Consider the following 18,616-nt stretch of genomic DNA (forward strand, 5'->3'; position numbering starts at 1 on the left):
CTATATAAAGTTGAACATGGAAGAAAAATATGTTCAATATCTAGAAAAATGAAAGCTGATTACTCTTTATGTGCGTTTTTGTTTCTTTGTTTGTTTGTTTGTTTGTTTTTTAACAGTCTGGATTACAGTGGGCCTTCCAGAGAGTTTTTCTTCCTGGTATCCAGAGAACTCTTTAACCCCTATTACGGCTTATTTGAATATTCAGCCAATGACACATACACAGTACAAATAAGTCCCATGTCTGCTTTTGTAGACAATCACCATGAATGGTAAGTACTGTTTCTTCAACAGCTATCCTCACTTTCTGTGATGCTGGATCCCACCCCTGTCAATAAGAAGCCCTGTTTCTTTTAACATTCCCCTCTTTGGACAAAATCATAATATCAGTTGTATACTTCATTTGGCTTTTATTTTTGTTACCATATTTATATAGGCAGTCTTCAATCTAGTAATAGGTTATATTGCATAAGATTCATTTTTAAGCTGGGCGTGGTGGTATACACCTTTAGTCCAAGCACTCAGGGGGCAGAGGCAGGCGGATCTCTGTGACACTTAGGCCAGTCTGATCTACATAGCAAGTACCAGGCCAGCTGGGGCTACAGGGGGACCCTGTCTCAAAAAGGGAAAAAAAATCATTTTTAAGTGAGCTGGGCAGAATTCAAAAGCTTTATCCCATAAGAAAAATGTTATGGATGATTTTTTTTTTTCCTAGAAAGACCCCTAACTCTGCAGGGTGAAGCAACTCCTTCAGCAGCCTGGGGAAGTGGCTGGCCCTGGGGGGAGGGGAGGTGGAAGAGCTGGAACTCTGGCTGAGGCAGGTTCATATTTTAATGGGGGGAGGGAGGCGACCTGGAAGAAATAAAGATAAAGGTCAGGGATGGGGAGGTTGAGACACAGCGATGCCCACTCATCCACCTACTCTTTGAGCCATTTAAAGTTTGGGACTAGAGATTGCCTTTTTCCTAATTTCTCATACAAAATCAAGGCAAGCAGATTTAAGATTCCCATCTGGAGGTATTTATTCTGAAAAAAAAAATCTCAAATTCCAACTATCCTTACATCTCTTTCAAATCTCTGCATTTATAGACTTTAAATATTTACATAACCCCTATTAACTTGTTCCTGTTCATTTTCACTGATAGCAACAGAGAAAGAACATAAGTGGTATGAGTGGGAAAAGGCTCTTTGAGTCACGAGGTTCATATTGTTGGGTGGAGAGCATTAACTTTTAGGACTTACTCTTCAAATTAAATTTCATTTAGTTACAAATTTGGAGGCCTTCTAACACTGGCTGTTAGAGCTGTGCTAGCATAAGTGAAAATCTAGAGACAAAAGCACTTGGCCACTAACCTCAGAAAGCCTGCCTGAAGCTAAAATTACAAACTGCCAGTTACAACCCTAGGATGGATTTATCTTTTGGAAGGCATCAGACTTTGTAGAGTTAGAAACTTAGATATTTGTGACAGAGAAAACAAGCTATCTCAGGAAGAAAATCCACTCTTAGCAGATATATGTAATAAAGTTTCCAAGTTGATTCACAATAGAATTCAGCTTTGAAATTTTGGAGAACCAAATGTCCCATGAGGAAAGCCCCCCCAAATGTCCCTATGCACAAATTTTGAATGATGGTCATTACCATCAGGAGCGAAGCTTAAGAGAGAACACAGATGGATGGGAACCTTCTCAGTCTGAAACAGGGCTTTTACTCAAAAGGGAAATTGCTTTTAGTTTGCATTAGAGAAACCCAGCCAATATTCATGTACATGTACTGAAGGGGACATTTTCTCTACCTGGTCTTGGGCTTCCAAGCAGTAGCTCTTGGAAGTGGTTTAGGGAAATATCACTGAAGGACTAGCAGGGGATTCATGTTGTCAATGCGAGGTGATGCAGGATGGCACTGTTGACACAAGGATAAGGTAAAGTGCCTCTGAATATCAGAGAAACAGATTTCTTCAATAAGTAGATATGAAATATTAGCTAATGAAGACACAGCCTACAGGGTCTGGAAACTTATCCACCTGGTATGTATGTAATATTGCACAGATGTAGATAGAGTTTGAACACATTCTAGGAAGCAACTGCAACCCTGTAGACCCTACTCAACCATGTGTATGTAAGCTGCCTCTTGTTTCTCCCTCACAGGTTCCGGTTCAGTGGTAGGATCCTTGGTCTTGCACTAATACACCAGTATTTGTTGGATGCCTTTTTCACACGGCCCTTTTATAAGGCTCTTCTTAGAATGTAAGATATGTTTATGCTTGCATAATCAGCATGTAACATATAGTATGTACTATACTGAAGACTTTATGCTAAAGTCACTGTTTATCTGAACACTATACAAATTGGTTGTTAAGTGAATGGTGGTTTAGGTTTCAAAAACTAATATAATTTCAAAAATATGATTGTTATGCATCTGCCCCTTTATTTCTGACTACCCACCAAGATCACACTTTTGTTCTGCTCTGAAAACTTTATTCTCATTTGTTGCAACACATGTTTCTTTAAAACAATTGTACTTCAAACACAGCACTGAAATCCTTGTGTCATTAATGCTGATTATTAATAGTTGTGGATTAGTCTTGGTGACTCACAGACCCCCATTTTCATGAAGTGCATTTTGCATTTTGCTTTCTGTAAACCTCTAATGACTTGCTTTTGGTCTTATGTTCATTCTTTTGGTTTCATTTGTGTTTTATATTTGGTTTGTGTGTTAGGCGTAGACAGTGCCCGACTTTTCTTGAGATCTTCCTGTATCAAAATAGCAAAGTATTGTGGCAGATGCAAAATTAGCATTCATATAATTTTTTGCTTCATTGCTATCAGAATGAAAGATGGTGGTTAATGTACAATGTAGAGCAAAACCATTCCTTACAGTCAGTATATAGTCATTTACAACACTGAGTAAAAGAAGACAATGTTGGCGGTTGGGTAGACTCAAACAGAGTACTCAAGTACTGAATCATGGCTTGGAGCTGTCTGACACATCCCCTTGCCAAGTGTGTGGAACAGCTTTCTATGAGTGGAAGCCCTGATCTCCAATGAAAGCAAACAGAATGTTTCTTATAGACCTTCAGCTGACTCAGCAGAGACCTTCCACGTGGGCAGCAGGGACCATTCCCTCCTTCCCTAGCTCTCCCAGGCTCCCCTTGTCGCCTTCTCATTTCATGGTCTTGTCTCTCATAGTCTCATGTAAACTTTCTGTAAGCTGTACCCACTGCTCACATGTACTGCTGAGTCACACCTTCAACACATGCTAGTCAGCTTCTTTTCCATCACACACACATGAGGGCTTTTAAAGAATTCTTTTCAGTCCTATCTTATTAGTCCATTTTGCTGTTTCTGATACTGACAACCAACCCAATGCCATTTGTCCCCAAGTCTTTCCTTTCCTGGCATCTATGACACTGTGCTTTCCTACTTCCCTATTCCCCCTTTGTGGGCCTCTTCTCTGATTTGTCCTTATCCTTGGTATTTCAGAAGCTTCCATTCTGGACCCCTGCTTTCTTTTCTCAAAGGCTAACACAGGGAAACTTCTTTACTTTTCTCTTTCCCTATAAACTACCCAATCCAGCTTTCAGTCTCGTGTTGCAGGCTCACATGGCAAACAGTCTCCTGAACATTGCCACTTGAATGTTTCACAGGGACCTCAGATCTATGTAGTTAAAGTTGAAGTCAGTATGGGCCCTGATCCAAAAGTAAACCTTCTTCTGTGTGTCCAATTGAAGTTAACAAATGGTGCTCATGTTCTTGGTCATTCTATTTAGAAGTTGGGAGTGGACCTTAAGCAAGGTTAGAAAATGTACAGTGCCTGTTCTCTACTAGTATTCTCAATGTTGAGATAAAATACCTGATAAAAGCAAATTAAAGAAGGAAGGTTTATTTTGACTTACAGTTTCAGGGCTACAGTCCATCATGGCAAGATGGCAGGTCACATTGCATCCGCTGTCAGGAAGCAGAAAGAATACTCAGCTCAATTTCTCCTTTTTATTAAATGCAGGACCCCAGCCCATGGAATGGTGCTGCCCACAGTTAGGGTGGGGCTTCCTGCCTCTATTAACCTAATCTAGAAAATCCCTCACATACATACCCAGAGGTTTGTCTCCTTGGTGATTCTAGATCTGGGCATGTTGATAATCAATGTTAACCATCACACCATTCTTTCCTGTCTCTGTTCCCATTCCCATGAAGGAGTTTCAAATGACCTATGGTATTTTTCCTACTAAAATTCTGTGGCCTCAGAAATCTTTTGAGTTCATTTTACTCAAGGCTGTTAGTCAATGCTGTCAGCAGCATGGTTGGGTGGTCTAAGAGTGCCTATAAGAGCTGGCCTGTGGTATGAATTCATTTGCACCTATTTAAATATCCTTCTTTATAGTCTTTTCCAATTAAATCATTCACTGATTTCTAGGTGTCTGCCTCCATACTCTTGATAGCCCTGCCCTCATTAGAATGCTTATCCTACTTTGCATTAATGAAGTCCTCTATTAATTGATCTCCATCCCATTTAAATAATCTTCTTGGTATTTCCCAAAGGAACTGTTTATAACTCGCCTCTCACTTCTGATTGCATCATTTCTTGTCTTAAACCTGAATCACCAAGATCCTTAGAGTGACATTCAAGGCTCACTTTGTAGCCTCATTCTCAGGATACTAATATTGCCTTGTGGCTAATACTCAGGCTTTTCATATGCTTGGAGAATTCTATACTCTGTGCCTTTGCGGTTTGTTTCTGTTCTCTCCTCTGTTCTTTTCCTCTTTCCTCTAATCCACTCCCTTTTCTATCTCCAAATTTTGATCATCCTGCAAGATTTAAAGCAAGTATCATGGGATCTCAAAAGCTTTCCCTGAATGTCTAAGCCAAAGCAAATGCCCCTTTCGCTTGCTCTGATAGCTCTTTGTACTTGCATTTCATCTCACTCTTTTTAAAATTATTTTTATGTGTGTGAGTGTATTGCCTGCAATGTATGTAAGTGCACCTGTGTCGTGCAGTACCTGTGCCGTGCAGTACCTACGGAGGTCAGAAGAGAGTGTCAGATTCCTGGAACTGGAGTTACAGACACTTGTTAGCCACCATGTGGGTGCTAGGAACTGAACCCCGGGTCCTCTCCAAGAGTAGCCAGTGCTCTTAACCTCTAAGCCATCTCTTCAGCCCCCTCTCTCACTCGTTTTGAGACAGTTTCACACAGCCCAGGCTAACCTAAAACTCATGATCCTTCTGCTCCAGCCTCCCAAATGTTGGAATTGCAGACATTGATCACCATGTCCTGTCTTACTTTTAATTGAGAAGTAACATACATTTTAAAAATGTGCATGGATTTTTAAGCACTGTCTACTCTGTGCTGTCATATTTTATATTAACTGATTTACATGTGTGCCTCCTCCCCAATGAGACCATGAGCTTCTGAGAGCACCAAGTTCATCAAATAGTTATTAAGATGCCTACCACATATTAGATGCCTAGTAAATATTTAGAATAGATGAAACAACATCACCCTTGAAATTGAGCTGAGGGAAGGGAGATTTCAAAACAACTCTAGCAAATTAATTACTACTACCTTACAACAGGACACATAATAGTAATTCTATGTCAAGTAGATCCTGTCACTCTAATGAAAAATACAATGTGGGAAGCTATAGAAAACTTTTATGATTATAGAGGAATTCCTTGGCTTGCAATTTTTAGAATCATGAGGAAAAGCGAAGCATGTGAACATCAGTCTTAGTTTCTACTATTAAAAAAAAAGAAAGAAATGAAAAACAAAGGTAAAGTACAGTATAGAAATAGATAAATCAGAAGAATCATTTTTGATAGGAGAATGTAGCCAAAAAACATGCTGGGTCCCAGTTGCCAACCCTTCTTCCAGTTCTGGGTCTGAAGTTGATTGTGGATGGTCATGTAAATGGAGCCATTCTTTGTACCTTCTGGTTCTGTATTTGAAAGAAAAGAAAGATACGTGGTTTCTGTGGCATTTTATATATCCAGAATTTAAAATTTATACCACTATTCTGGTTTACTTCACTAGTTTTGTTAAGAACTTTCCAAGCATTACAGGCTATTAAATGGGTCTTATTCTTGTCACGAATGCTTAGTTTCCTTCCTCATGACTCTGGGGTTTTGCTAAAGTGAGGCCTGTGTGTTTGCTTCTGTTTCTCATCTTAGTCTGTGTGACCTGAGTGATCTAGAATACCTTGATGAAGAGTTCCACCAGAGTCTTCAGTGGATGAAAGACAATGATATCCATGACATCCTAGACCTCACGTTCACTGTGAATGAAGAAGTTTTTGGACAGGTCTGTTATGTGCCAACTGAAAGCTGTTAGTTGAAGAACAGTTAATTCTATGACTAAGATCAAATACTAGTTTATTTGGGGTGATTTACACCCAGGATTATTCAATTGTAGTGATCTCCAGTACAAGGACTATTCTAATCCCAACACGTCTTAAGGTGTTCTCATTTATAGATCATAAGAAGCATTTATATTGCAGTCTTTTTATTTCCAACTGAAATATCCACTAGCAATATGAGAACATGCTTAGTTCATACTAGGCATTAGTATTTGCCTGGGTTTTTTTTTTAATTTCATGTGTTTTGAAAAATAAGCTCTCAATTTAAGACTTTTTTGGGGTATGATTCTTAAGTAAATCTTTAATACTGGCTCTTTAGATGGAGGGGATTCTAAATCTTAGACACATTAGTGAAAGGGCATTTTACCAAACATTCAAACAGCAATTGGTGAAAAATCTTCATCTAACTCATCTTCATTTTTAAAAACTTAGTTAATTAGGACTTGAAATGTAACCATTATTCCTTGCAATACATTTTTTTTTTTAACTGCGGAGGCTTTCAAACATAAGCTCACTGCCTAGCTGTTAACTGAGTATCTCTTTAGGGGGCTTCACCACCTGCTTGTGGGATACACCTGGGGTAAAGCAGGGTCGGGTAGCTGATCTTAGCTCACTGGTAGCAGTGAACACTGAGTAGAGTATATTGTTTTCTGATCAGTTACTTTGTTAATCACAGATCACTGAACGAGAATTAAAACCAGGGGGTGCCAATATCCCAGTCACAGAGAAGAACAAGAAGGAATACATCGAGAGAATGGTGAAGTGGAGGATTGAGAGGGGTGTGGTGCAACAAACAGAGAGCTTAGTGCGGGGCTTCTATGAGGTAAAGACATCAGCAGTTTGCAATCTGAAAGCAAGGAGGCCACGTCCACTCTGCTGGTCTTCATGTGTAGAATATCCACATCTTCTGTTTTGCTGTACTTACTGTTGTTATCTTGATTTAAAGGGCAAATGTCTTCCTATATATCTCAATAGCACACACGTGAAAGCTTAATGTACCTGTTACAGGAGATTGCTGTGATGAATGTTATACTGATTACAAGTGGCATTTTAATACTTTAATGACTACAGATTACGTGGAAGTCATGGTTCTTACTCATGCTTAGGGACATGTAATCAAATCTCATGCTTGATATGTGCAAAGATTAGGGCCAGAATTTGTTACAACTATTCCATGTGATCTCTATAAGATCACTAGATCTTGTCAAAAGAAAAAGACAACAGCTAGATTAATCAGTTATGAAACAAAAATCCTCCCAACTAAGTACTAACCAAACCAAGCCCTGCTTAGCTTCTGAGATCAGAAGAGACCAAGTATGTTTTAGGGTGATATGACAATTGGCCAAAACAAAAATTCTAGTGAGGCTAATCTTACCAGCTTTCAACTAAAAACATACCTTCCGTTTGTAGAGAGTATTACAGGTTTTCAAGTGTTTACACACAGTACATCTATAGTAGCCCTGAAATTCCTTGTGCCCTTCATTCTATTGAGGCTTACTTGCAACCGGTATTTCTCCAGACTCCTAAGCTATGTCCTGTGCTTCTATTCCACAGGTGGTGGATGCCAGGCTAGTATCTGTTTTTGATGCAAGAGAACTGGAACTGGTCATTGCAGGCACAGCTGAGATAGATCTCAGTGATTGGAGAAACAACACTGAATATAGAGGAGGTGAGATTTGATTTATAAATGGCTGAATTTAACTTTCAAGTTAAAGGGAGGCATAATTCAAGCATGCTAGTCTAAGCCCAGAGCAGACAAAGGCCTTTGCACTAATCACAGGTCTGGTGTTGTTTTCCTTGAGACTTTGGGCAAGGTACAATCCCTTCTCTTCCTATGGACTTTATCAATCCGAAGGGGGAAGGACTGTTTACACTTCATCTGAGGATGTCATAACTCTTAATTGCTGGTGAAGAAATGTGATTATAAGAACGCCAGTTATTTGATGACATCATTGGCGAAGCATGGGGAGCTAACATCCAGCTGGTCAAACTCCACCTATTCCATTTTCATTCCAAAACTCCAAGAGCCACACCCTTCGAGCTTTCTAATCACCATGGGTTTTCTATAGTTATTGAACTGTTTATCAGTTGTAACTCATAATTAAAGCACTGACAGGAGTAAGACAATGTTCTCTAAATTCAGCATGCTTATCAGCAAACCCCTTCAAAATTCTAGTATCAAGTGCAAATGAAAAGGAAACTTGTAAAATCATCTTGAATGGGACTTGTTGGAAGTAGCTTGCTGTAGAACAGTACAAATTTTAGTTCATAACTTGGACCAGCACTCTTGGAGTTTCTTTGTTAAAGCTGAGTCCTGAACGATAACACAGAGTTAAAGTTTTTTCTGATAATTTTTTGCAGTGTTGGATAGTATTCAGAAATTCTCAACAAATACCAATTTTCTGGTATGGTTTTGTTTTTAAACTTAAAATGTAGATTACCAGTAGTTCTTAACTTGGATTGTGAAAAATATAAATTTTACATCATTAAGTATTAAGCACTTAGCTGAATAACTTGGTAATGGAGTAATTCTCCAATTATCTGTAGCTTAGCACAGAGATTTAGATTAGTAATAGCCAGGCATGGTAGCACACACCTGTAATCCCAGCAGTCAGGAGGCTGAGGCAGGAGGATTATGAGTTCTAGGCCAGCCTGGACTACATAGCAAGATTGTCTATAAATACAAAAAGAAACAGACAAACAAAATTTTATAAGTTTGGAGTGGAAAAAAAATGCTTTTGATTTTGCCTGTGCTTGGCTCTTCTAGATTTTCCTTGTTGTGTAGCTATTTTCTCTGAAAGGCTGTGTACAAGTTTCCATTGCTGCTATTTCTGAAGTCTGATTGTACAATAAGTTTTTTCTAACTGGGCTTGTATGTATAATATTTATAGGATGTGGGTTACGATAGCTTTGTCAGCCAAACTCTTTTCACTAAGTCAAATGTAATTTCCCTGATATGCTACATAACTTACATTTCATAGCATATATTATATCCTTGTTCCTTACTCCTTACTGATTCTAATAACAATGCAGTAGCCAAATTAGCCATTTTTGTATTTATACAGTCTAAAATTTTCGTTCACTATATCTGATTAATCGAGGACCTAAGTGAGATCCTTAGAGGACCGGATAAGGACAGCAGCACACTGAGCTTCATGCTTGCTAAGCTAACAAATTGGCACCAAATGAAAAAACGGCTGTGCTGCCACTTACCACATGTCCATATAGCAGCTGTTTGTGGACAGTATGGTGGGACAGTCATTCCTCCTTCAAAGAAGGTCAACACAAACAGCACAGGCAAAGCTGAAAGGGGCTGACCCATAAGGACACGAAACTTCAGTGTCTAAAACAGCCAATGCACTGAGTTTTACTCGTAACAGTCTTTGCCAATGGCTGGACCCTGTTCCCATGCCCAATCTAATGTCATTTATCCATAATTTGGATCTCTTTCTTCTGCAAGGGGAATATGTATGATTGATGAAAAGACAAAGCAGTAAGCTGAGGTTTCCCTTAAATCTTACAACTGTGGGCCATGAGGACACATTTGGATTAAATTTCATTTCTACTCACCTTCAGTTTTGGAGCACAGCACAGATTGAAAGTAGTTTTTGTAAACTGCAACTATCAATTGACTTGAATCATTAATTGAACTTTAATTCTTGTCAGTTTCTCCTAGAACTGAATTATTTTTTGCTGAGAGGTTTTAGAAAATATAATCTGGGCTTTAACCCAAATCTGTGTGATGATGCTTTTACATTTTATTACATTCTACTAAAGTATGGGATAAAAGTGAAATTTCTGATAACTAACTAGGATTTATTAGTTGAAGAAATTAATGATCTCTTGTCCCTGTCTATTAATAAGTCAGCATGAAAGTAATTTGGCTTTATTTATTTATTTTTATTTCTTTTCGAGATGCTGTGGATTGAACCCAGGGTTGCCACTGAGCAACACACCCAGTCCCAAAAATTTGGTTTTCAAATATCAATGCTATATGTAGCTTTGGGGAGTGGGGGAGGTTGAACTTTTTTTTTTGGTCTTTTTGAGACAGAATTTCTGTGTAGATCCAGCTGGCCTGGAACTCACTATATAGACCAGGCTGGCCTTGAACTCACAGAGATCCACCTGCCTCTGCCTTCCAAGTGCTGGGATTAAAGGCTTGCACCACTACGCCCAGCCTGAAATATATAACTTAAAAACCTTTCAATTTTGTTTCTTCATATAAAATTATGTGATTGCCGTGCCTCTCCGTCAAAAGCCCTGTGAGGGTCTATTTTCTTTGTCATTGAGCTTCCATGTACAGTACTTGACCTAGTGCTATTTGAAAATTATTTCTTATAGAAATAACTGAAAGAGCTAAGCATTTCCCATAACAGCAGTTACATTTTTCAGAAACGATACAGCTAAAATCACTCATTTGTTCTTCTTCTTACCACTAGTTTTCATTTAGTGGTCGCTGAGTAAAAATGGAGACCTCTTGGTTTCATTTGGGCTGTTTTTGTCTAACTTTTGATACTCATGTGAACATATTTACAGTGCTTTTCCTTGGTCTTAAATTATAAACACTGCTTGAAGAATCCAAGATGATGATTTGTGTCTGGGGAGATCTTCTGTCACTTTCTTGGTGGTTTAATATAGAAGGGTCAAAATAACATGGGCTTTCATGATTGATTTTGTAGGGTACCATGACAATCACATTGTAATTCGGTGGTTCTGGGCTGCAGTAGAGCGGTTCAACAATGAACAGAGACTAAGGTTGCTACAGGTGAGATGCCATTATTTCATTTTTAGCACAATAATATAGTGTTGGAAGTGCATATATTTTTGTAATTACTAAATATTCTTCACAAATATAAACCTTGTTTCTCTAAAAATTCAGGTTATACCATTTCTGTACCTTTCTGATCATGTAGCCATGTAATTTCCTCACCAGCCAAATCAAAGTATTTCTTGAGAGTGTTAGGGAAGTACCAATACCAATCTGAGAATCCCAGGACTGACATATGTCCTCAAGACAGTTGTGTTTTGCAGTGACAGGCTGTGGTACCTACCCTGCAGTCAGTATCCTTTGCAGCAGGAGAGAGATGTTGTTTAATACCTTAAAGAGGAACACTGTTTATTGATAAGGTCCTTTTTCTTTATCTTAACTCTCCATAAAATTTTATTATAAGAACTCATTATTTTTTGTGTGTGACACTTATAAAAAGTCATCCAGGGCTGTTACTGTTAGTTACAGCTAAAGTACTGGACATGGGGAAACTGCTTGTATGCTCAGGCAGAGCCTTACAAACAGACTTGGTCTTTGCACCTCAGATTTGCAGGTCTTCGGAATCTACTGATTGTTCCATGCCTACACAGCTTTGTCTTCTGAGCTTTCCTCCCCACAATCCCTCCAGCTTCACCTTTGCCTTCTGTTTCTTGTTGACAGTTTGTTACAGGCACATCCAGCATTCCCTATGAAGGATTTGCTTCTCTTCGAGGGAGTAATGGCCCAAGAAGATTCTGTGTGGAGAAATGGGGGAAGATCACAGCTCTTCCCAGGTACGGTAGAAAATAAACATTTCTTGACTCCTACCACAGTGCAGGGGAGACCTCAGTTTATTATTTATACTTTTATTATTTATATTTATACATAGCTTAATCACTGGTTTATGTGAAAAATTGGGAAAACTGAAAAGTTTGTAGGATTAATTTTTCTCAGAATACTTACTTTTAATTTTTTTTTTTTTTTTTTGCGGGGGGAGAAGGCTCTCTCTGTAGCCCCAGCTGGCCTAGAACTCACTTTGTAGACCAGGCTGGCCTTGATCTCACAGAGATCTGCCTGCCTCTGCCTCTGCCTCCTGAGTGCTAGGTAATCCTTTAATAAGGCATATACCACCATGTCTGGCCCTCAGAATGCCTTATTAAATAAATGGGTTAAGACAAAAGATCTTCCTGGCCATACTTAAAATGTATAAATCTGTATCTTAAAGTTCAAAGCACAGCAAAGACAGAACATCTGCTGGCTTCAGCAGGGCAACAATGGCCGTCAAACTTGTAGCTAGAATGTAGATGATACCAGAAGTTCGAGTTTAAGGTTATATTATTAACTACTTAGAATCACTTCATCAGAAATATCTTGTGGGTAAAAAATATTAAATCATGTGAATATGCTGTGTACCTCTCTAGTCACAGTACCCATGCCTTCATTCCTGTGAATGCTCTCTGCACTGGTCTCTCATAACAGTATCATGCATTTTCTTAGTGTGGATAAATGTTACTTTACTGCTGCTACTAATAAATATACAAGACTGGAAAGGTAGTTCTTCTGAAGAACAGAGTGTTTAGTGAGGTGGCAATAACTTCCAGCCGAGCAAAAGAATAGGAGGAAGAAACAACAAAAGAGAAATGGATTTCCTTTATTCAATCAGCAATCAGCAAGAATATTATACAATTTGTTTATTATGAGACTGAGTCTCTGGTAGTCCAGGCTAGTTTTGAACTTGCTGTGTAGCCAAGATTACCCTTGAATTTATGATCCTTCTGCCTCTACCTAACAAGAGCTGGGATTATAGGCATGTGTCACCATGCCCAGCATCCTATAGAATTTTTGAGGCTATAAAAGACCTCAGATTGCCTCCAGTTTAATAATAAAGGTGTAATTTAGAGAGGTAAAGTGCTATTGTGTACCCCAAAATATCATCCTAGATTTGTTTAAGAGATGTGACTTTGAGAAACTTGTTAAATTAGTGATACAAAGTCATATTCAGTGCCCAAAGACATAAGCACAAGTTTAAGAACAACGGACTTAGAAGTCTTTCAAAGACTTTGCAAGACACTAATTTTTCATAATAATTATTTCTTAGCATCAACAGACTTTTTAAAAAGGTGGGATTATTGAAAATACAGATACAGAGAGCAATGACTAGTGCGAATTCAGGGACTGGCCTGAGCTCCTCACCTACCAGTGCACATCCCAAACTGTGAACGGTGACACTGCAGCACAGACCTCATTAGCATCCTGCATATTTTATGTGCCAAATTTGGGAGACTGTAATTTCATTATTTAAAGAACTAGTTTATTTTACTTATGCTTGGGCAAAGGCATGCATACTGTCTTAATAAGGTTTTTCACTCTTTTGAGAAACTTAGGAATTAGCATAGAAGAATCAGGAAATGACAGATTGTGTACCACTTTTCTATTGCCACAGAAATCTATTTCTATAAAGCCACAAAGCATGTGGAATTGACTATAACAATAAACAGATATATCAGCTACTCACATTTAATCAATGGAATTTTCATAAAACCTGTTGAGTAGAGAAAATGAATTGGGTACAGCCTTGTATTGAGGATTAACTGAAATCATTCACATAAGATACCTCTGTCTCTGGTCCTGAGTTTGGTGCTGTCTATAACTGTAATGTCATTATCATCTGCAGTACATATCAGACAGTGGCATATTGAAACAAGCACAGGGCTGGAAGTTAGGAAACCTGGACTCCAGTTCCACCCCTGCCACCATCAGACTCTGGGACCTTCAGGACCACTGGCTCTCTGAACTTTATCTGTAGATGGCTGGAGGGACTGGCATGTTAGGTTTGGTTGGGTAAGAGGTAACACCAAAGGGTTGCAGAAGTTTGTTGGAGGTTGTCTGCACTGACATCTCTACTTCCCTCTGGTAGTTCCAGGAAGTTCTCATGCTGACTAATTGTAGATGGTCATGTTCCTCAATAACATTGCAAGTAGACAGTTGGGTAACTGCATTGCCATTTCTTCCTCGCTTCATGTGCAGCTACACAAATAAAGATGATTTATCCATCTCTGTGAAATAGGAATAACAATGCCAAGCCAAGAAAATATGTCTAAAACTTGAGTGTGTTTATGTATTTGAAGGGATAGTATGTTTTCTTGGTGCGTTTTAAACCTCTTATCCTGAATCTGTAGACACTGTATTACTCAGTTGAAATGTGCTACACTGACAACACGAACATACACACAAACATATACATAGAGACAGAGAGAGAAAGAAAGAGATAGCATTAAACATAAAATGAACTTGAATGTTGACAGTATAGTTTTATCAGAACTAATTTCTTCACTGACAGCTTGGCCAGTGAAATGGGAAGTGTCCTTGAGTGTAAAAAGATCTAAAAGTTGATCCAATCTAAAGACATTATTTTATGCAGGCTATTTCTCCAAAACAGATACACTCAAGCTGTTTTCCTGCCATCCCCCCAGCACCTGTGAGTTGCAAAGCTGAGGAACTGGTCTGTCTCAAGCTAGTCAACTCCAATGCATTTCTTTTCCCTCTTAATGATTCTGTGTCTAACTTTTAAGATGGGACATTGTACATATGTACTGGAAAAAACGGATGGATATCCTCCTTTTAAAAAAAAAAAAAAAGTCTCTTCTGACAAGTCGGATACCTTCTTAGCATGGAAGGCTGCAGCCAGCAGAGCGGGGAGGGGTAAAGGTGCCAGCAGGCTGTCCTGGCAAGCCAGGGCCATGACAGAGATAATTCAGAGCCCTTCCAATCTTCCAAGTGAGCAAGTGTGAATCTTACTCTTAGATTTCCTACTCTCATTTTGCAGCAGCTCTGGGTAACCCTGGTCACAATGTGCCCCAAGAAATATATTAAAATACATAGGTTGTCTCCCAAGCCTGAACACATTGAATGCTAGACTCTTACATTTTTCCCTTCTGTGGTTGTAAAGTAGTGACCTAGCTGATAAATAATGATAGAGACATACTCCGGGTGTCTCCATGGAGACAGACAGCCTGAACCCAGTACTGCAGTTCCTCTGCTTTGTGGTTAGTGGTTGGGCTCACTCTGCATTTGCATTTCTGTAGAAGACTTCCTAACCCCTGGGGCTCTGATGGACTTTATGAGAAGAGGGTAAACTCACTTTATGGCATTTCCTCTTAAGCAGTCCAAAAAACAGACTGTTGGCAGGCCAGTCTGCGGAGTATAGGGAGTCCTCCCATTGTGATCCACTTCCTACTTCATCTGAGGCTTTTGCCTGTGGGGATGGAGCAGAAGAATGAGAAAGTGACAGTCACTGGGGGGGGGGGGGGGCGGAGTTGGTTTTAGCCAAGGGGAAAAAGATGTTAATTTATTAAACTAGCTGTGCCAGGAGATTACTGAATAAAATATCAACCCAAATTAAGAAATTAAATGTAAGAGTTCATTGGGCAACGGGTAACTTAAAGAGACAATCTTGTACAGAGGAATAGAACTGTTGTTTTGTGATATTTGAGACAGAATCTCACTGCAAAGCCCGGACTGACTTTGAATGTGCAATTTCTTGCCTTAGCCTCATGAGTGTAGGGATCATAGACATGTACCATGCCCAATGAAATAGAACTGGAAAAAAATACAGTTTTTTTTAAAAAAAACAAGACCCATGGGGCTGGAGAGGTAGCTCAGCAGTTAAGAATACTGACTATTCTTGCAGAAGACCGGGTTCATATTCCAGCACCCACATGGCAGCTAACAACTGTCTGTAACTCCAGTTCCAGGGGATCTGACAGCCTCTTCTGTCTTCAGCAAGCATTGCACGACATGGGTGCACTTACCTACATGCAGGCAAATAAAAATAAATAAAATATTAAATAACTTCAAAAACTATTTTTATTTTATGAGTATGAATGTTTTGCCTGCATGTGTGTAAGTGCACCAGTATCATGGTAATGGCCTGGGAGGACAGAAGAGGGCACTGGATCATCTGAAACTGGAGTTTGGGGTGGTTGTTAGCTGCCAATATGTTCAGTACTGAGATAAGCTCTATTAACACGTTGGAGCATCTGTTTTCACCCACTTCTTCAGATACCCATACATGTGCACACATGCATACATGCACACAAATTTGAAGACAATAATTATACTGCATAATCTGTTTGTAACCTGCCTTTTGTTTATCACACCATTAATCAGGAACATCTTTCTGTGTCTGTGTCTTTAAAATACTGTTCTACCATATCATCAGTAATTCAGTTTTTCTGCCTCTGGTGAAAGTGCATTGTCTACTGTTAAAGAGAACTCTCAGCTAGTAAATAGCAAAGTAACAGAGGAGTCCTGAAGGACAATGCCCCTTTACTCAACTGAAAAAATAAATCAAACAAAGATGTGCCTGGAAACACCCTTCTGTGCTGTTTCCTTTCTCTGTCTGCCTTGAAGCATCCAGTTGCTGCTGTCTGAAGTAGCTGTTGATGTGGAGGGGAGTTGGCCATACTTTTCTGATAGTTTTATCTCTAATACAAGGACCCCCTCTTCAACTCTTTTCCCCTATATCCTCCCATTGAATTCTATGTAACACTAATATTTAGAGCTTTTGCATAATTCTGCCATATGTTGACCCCAAAATGCCATACTAAAATATGCAAATGTGATAGATCTTTGGATTTATCTTTACTTTGGAAGATGGTAAATTTATTACAAATAGATTGCAAAGCCAGGCATGGTGGTGCAGATCTGTAATTCTAAAAAGCAAAGGCAGGAGGATTGAAAGTTCAAGACCAGCCCCAAAGTGTCCCTGCCTCAAAATGGAAACGAAAGTCTAAAAAGGGACACCAGTAAAAAGAAAACTTTGAAAGCATTTGTAAATTTTTATGGAACAAAAGATTTCCTTGTTAAATGCAATAAAGAGTAATATAATCCAAGTCAAATTGACTGACAAACCTTGATAGCTATTCACAAATCATCCTTTAAAGTATACAATATTGGGCAACAGACATCCAGACATCACAGCTGTTAAAGAGTCTCTACTTGCTTCCTTTGTCTTCAAGAACACAAACTTAACTTTGAGTTGATTTCTTTCCCAGCCTAGTCCACAACAGTCACCTTCTAGTTGGACTGCTGCTGCAGCCTGATGGCCAGACGCTCTCCTTCTGCTCCATCTACCCTGTCATTTGTTCATTCTACACTCAGCAGCCACAGTGAATTTCTGAGGTCTCAAGGTTCCCTCTCTGCCCTCCTTTAGTGGCCTAGATTGATTCTAGACTGCTTCCCGAGCACTTCCAGGTCAAACCACAGCACATACCTTCAACACTCACCAATCTTCTGGCTGTTCCTCAGACATACTGATCTAGTTCTATCTTATGACTCTAGAACCTGCTGCCCAGATCTCTTTTACTGCTGGTTCCTTCTCATCCTTGAGAACTCAACTTAGATAAAACCCTCTCAGAAAGTCTCATCTGACTTCTTCACTCTGTTCCTGTTGTGCTCTCACACCTATTTCCATCATGGAACTTACTCATCATACTTAGTTATCAGCTTACTTACTAACTTTTCCCCCTCTGTATCTTATCCTATGAGAACAAGGACCTTGTTTGAATTTGATATAATTTTGTTCTTAGCAATGAGCTGAGCACCTAACACTCAATGCATATTGTTTTTAGAGAGTTCCTGAACTTGAGTGATGACTTTAGACCATGCCAGACAAGGAATTTGAAAACTACTTATATCTCTGTATCATCATCTGAAAAACTGAGGGCAGATATTAGTTGTATTACAGAGCTTTAAAAACCAAATGAGTAAGACATGACAAGTGCTTATGAAGGCTAACACAGCATTCAGTAAATTTAGGTAAAGAAGGAACCTGCTCAGCATGTATAATTTGAAGAATTTTTCTTGCTAGTTATCTACAGGAACAGAAATTCCTATTAGAGGAACATTTCACACAGGCATCTTCACCAAGGTGACTTCATGAGATACTGGAATAAGACAGTAATTAGGTAGCAGGCCTAATGCCCCTTGACAGCTCACAGATATTTATCATCAACCTACTTTATGCAAGTCCTTGTACGAGATATAAATTGACCTCATCCATGTGTCCTTAAAGAATAAGAAGTATTAGGTATTTACATGAATGAATAATCCGCATTTTTCTGCTACCAAGTAGTATGAAAAACAAGTAGTTGGAATAATAGGCAGTATAGAATTCCTTCCCACTCATTCATATTTATTGAACACATGGTTAGGGCCAAGAGTTGCAATGTGTTACCATAGGTTACATAGATATTTATTACATAGATATGTATGACTAGTAGTAGCAAGAATTTCTACTCTAAACCTCATGGTCTTAGCAGGTATTAATAAGGATACTCAAGAAATTATATCTTTTATTATAAGTATTTTATTTAAATATTTAAATAATATTTTTAAGTTAGAGAAAATTATACCTTTATTTGTGCTAATAATGCTACCCAGGCTTAAAAAAAAACTGGCACTAGATGACTTTACTAAAACCTCTCACCCTGGGTGGGTGGTAACTGCAGATTTTACCTGCTA

At 38.9% G+C, this 18,616-nt stretch overlaps 1 protein-coding gene across 8 annotated transcripts in view; it reads left to right on the forward strand.

Annotated features, from left to right (window-relative positions):
- Hecw2 (HECT, C2 and WW domain containing E3 ubiquitin protein ligase 2) overlaps positions 1–18,616 on the forward strand; it is a 416,509-nt gene that overhangs the window by 384,758 nt on the left and 13,135 nt on the right. For all 8 annotated transcript variants that reach the window (XM_029564734.1, XM_029564735.1, XM_017798837.2 and 5 more), the window contains 7 exons: positions 117–269; positions 2,143–2,241; positions 6,161–6,290; positions 7,022–7,168; positions 7,900–8,014; positions 11,025–11,110; positions 11,774–11,886. In XM_029564734.1, the coding sequence (XP_029420594.1) occupies positions 117–269; positions 2,143–2,241; positions 6,161–6,290; positions 7,022–7,168; positions 7,900–8,014; positions 11,025–11,110; positions 11,774–11,886 (843 nt within the window). The remainder of the gene's footprint in view (positions 1–116; positions 270–2,142; positions 2,242–6,160; positions 6,291–7,021; positions 7,169–7,899; positions 8,015–11,024; positions 11,111–11,773; positions 11,887–18,616) is intronic.

This window comes from Nannospalax galili, unplaced genomic scaffold (genome assembly GCF_000622305.1).
Source record: "Nannospalax galili isolate Female #2095 unplaced genomic scaffold, S.galili_v1.0 scaffold115, whole genome shotgun sequence".
NCBI classification, from domain to species: domain Eukaryota; kingdom Metazoa; phylum Chordata; class Mammalia; order Rodentia; family Spalacidae; genus Nannospalax; species Nannospalax galili.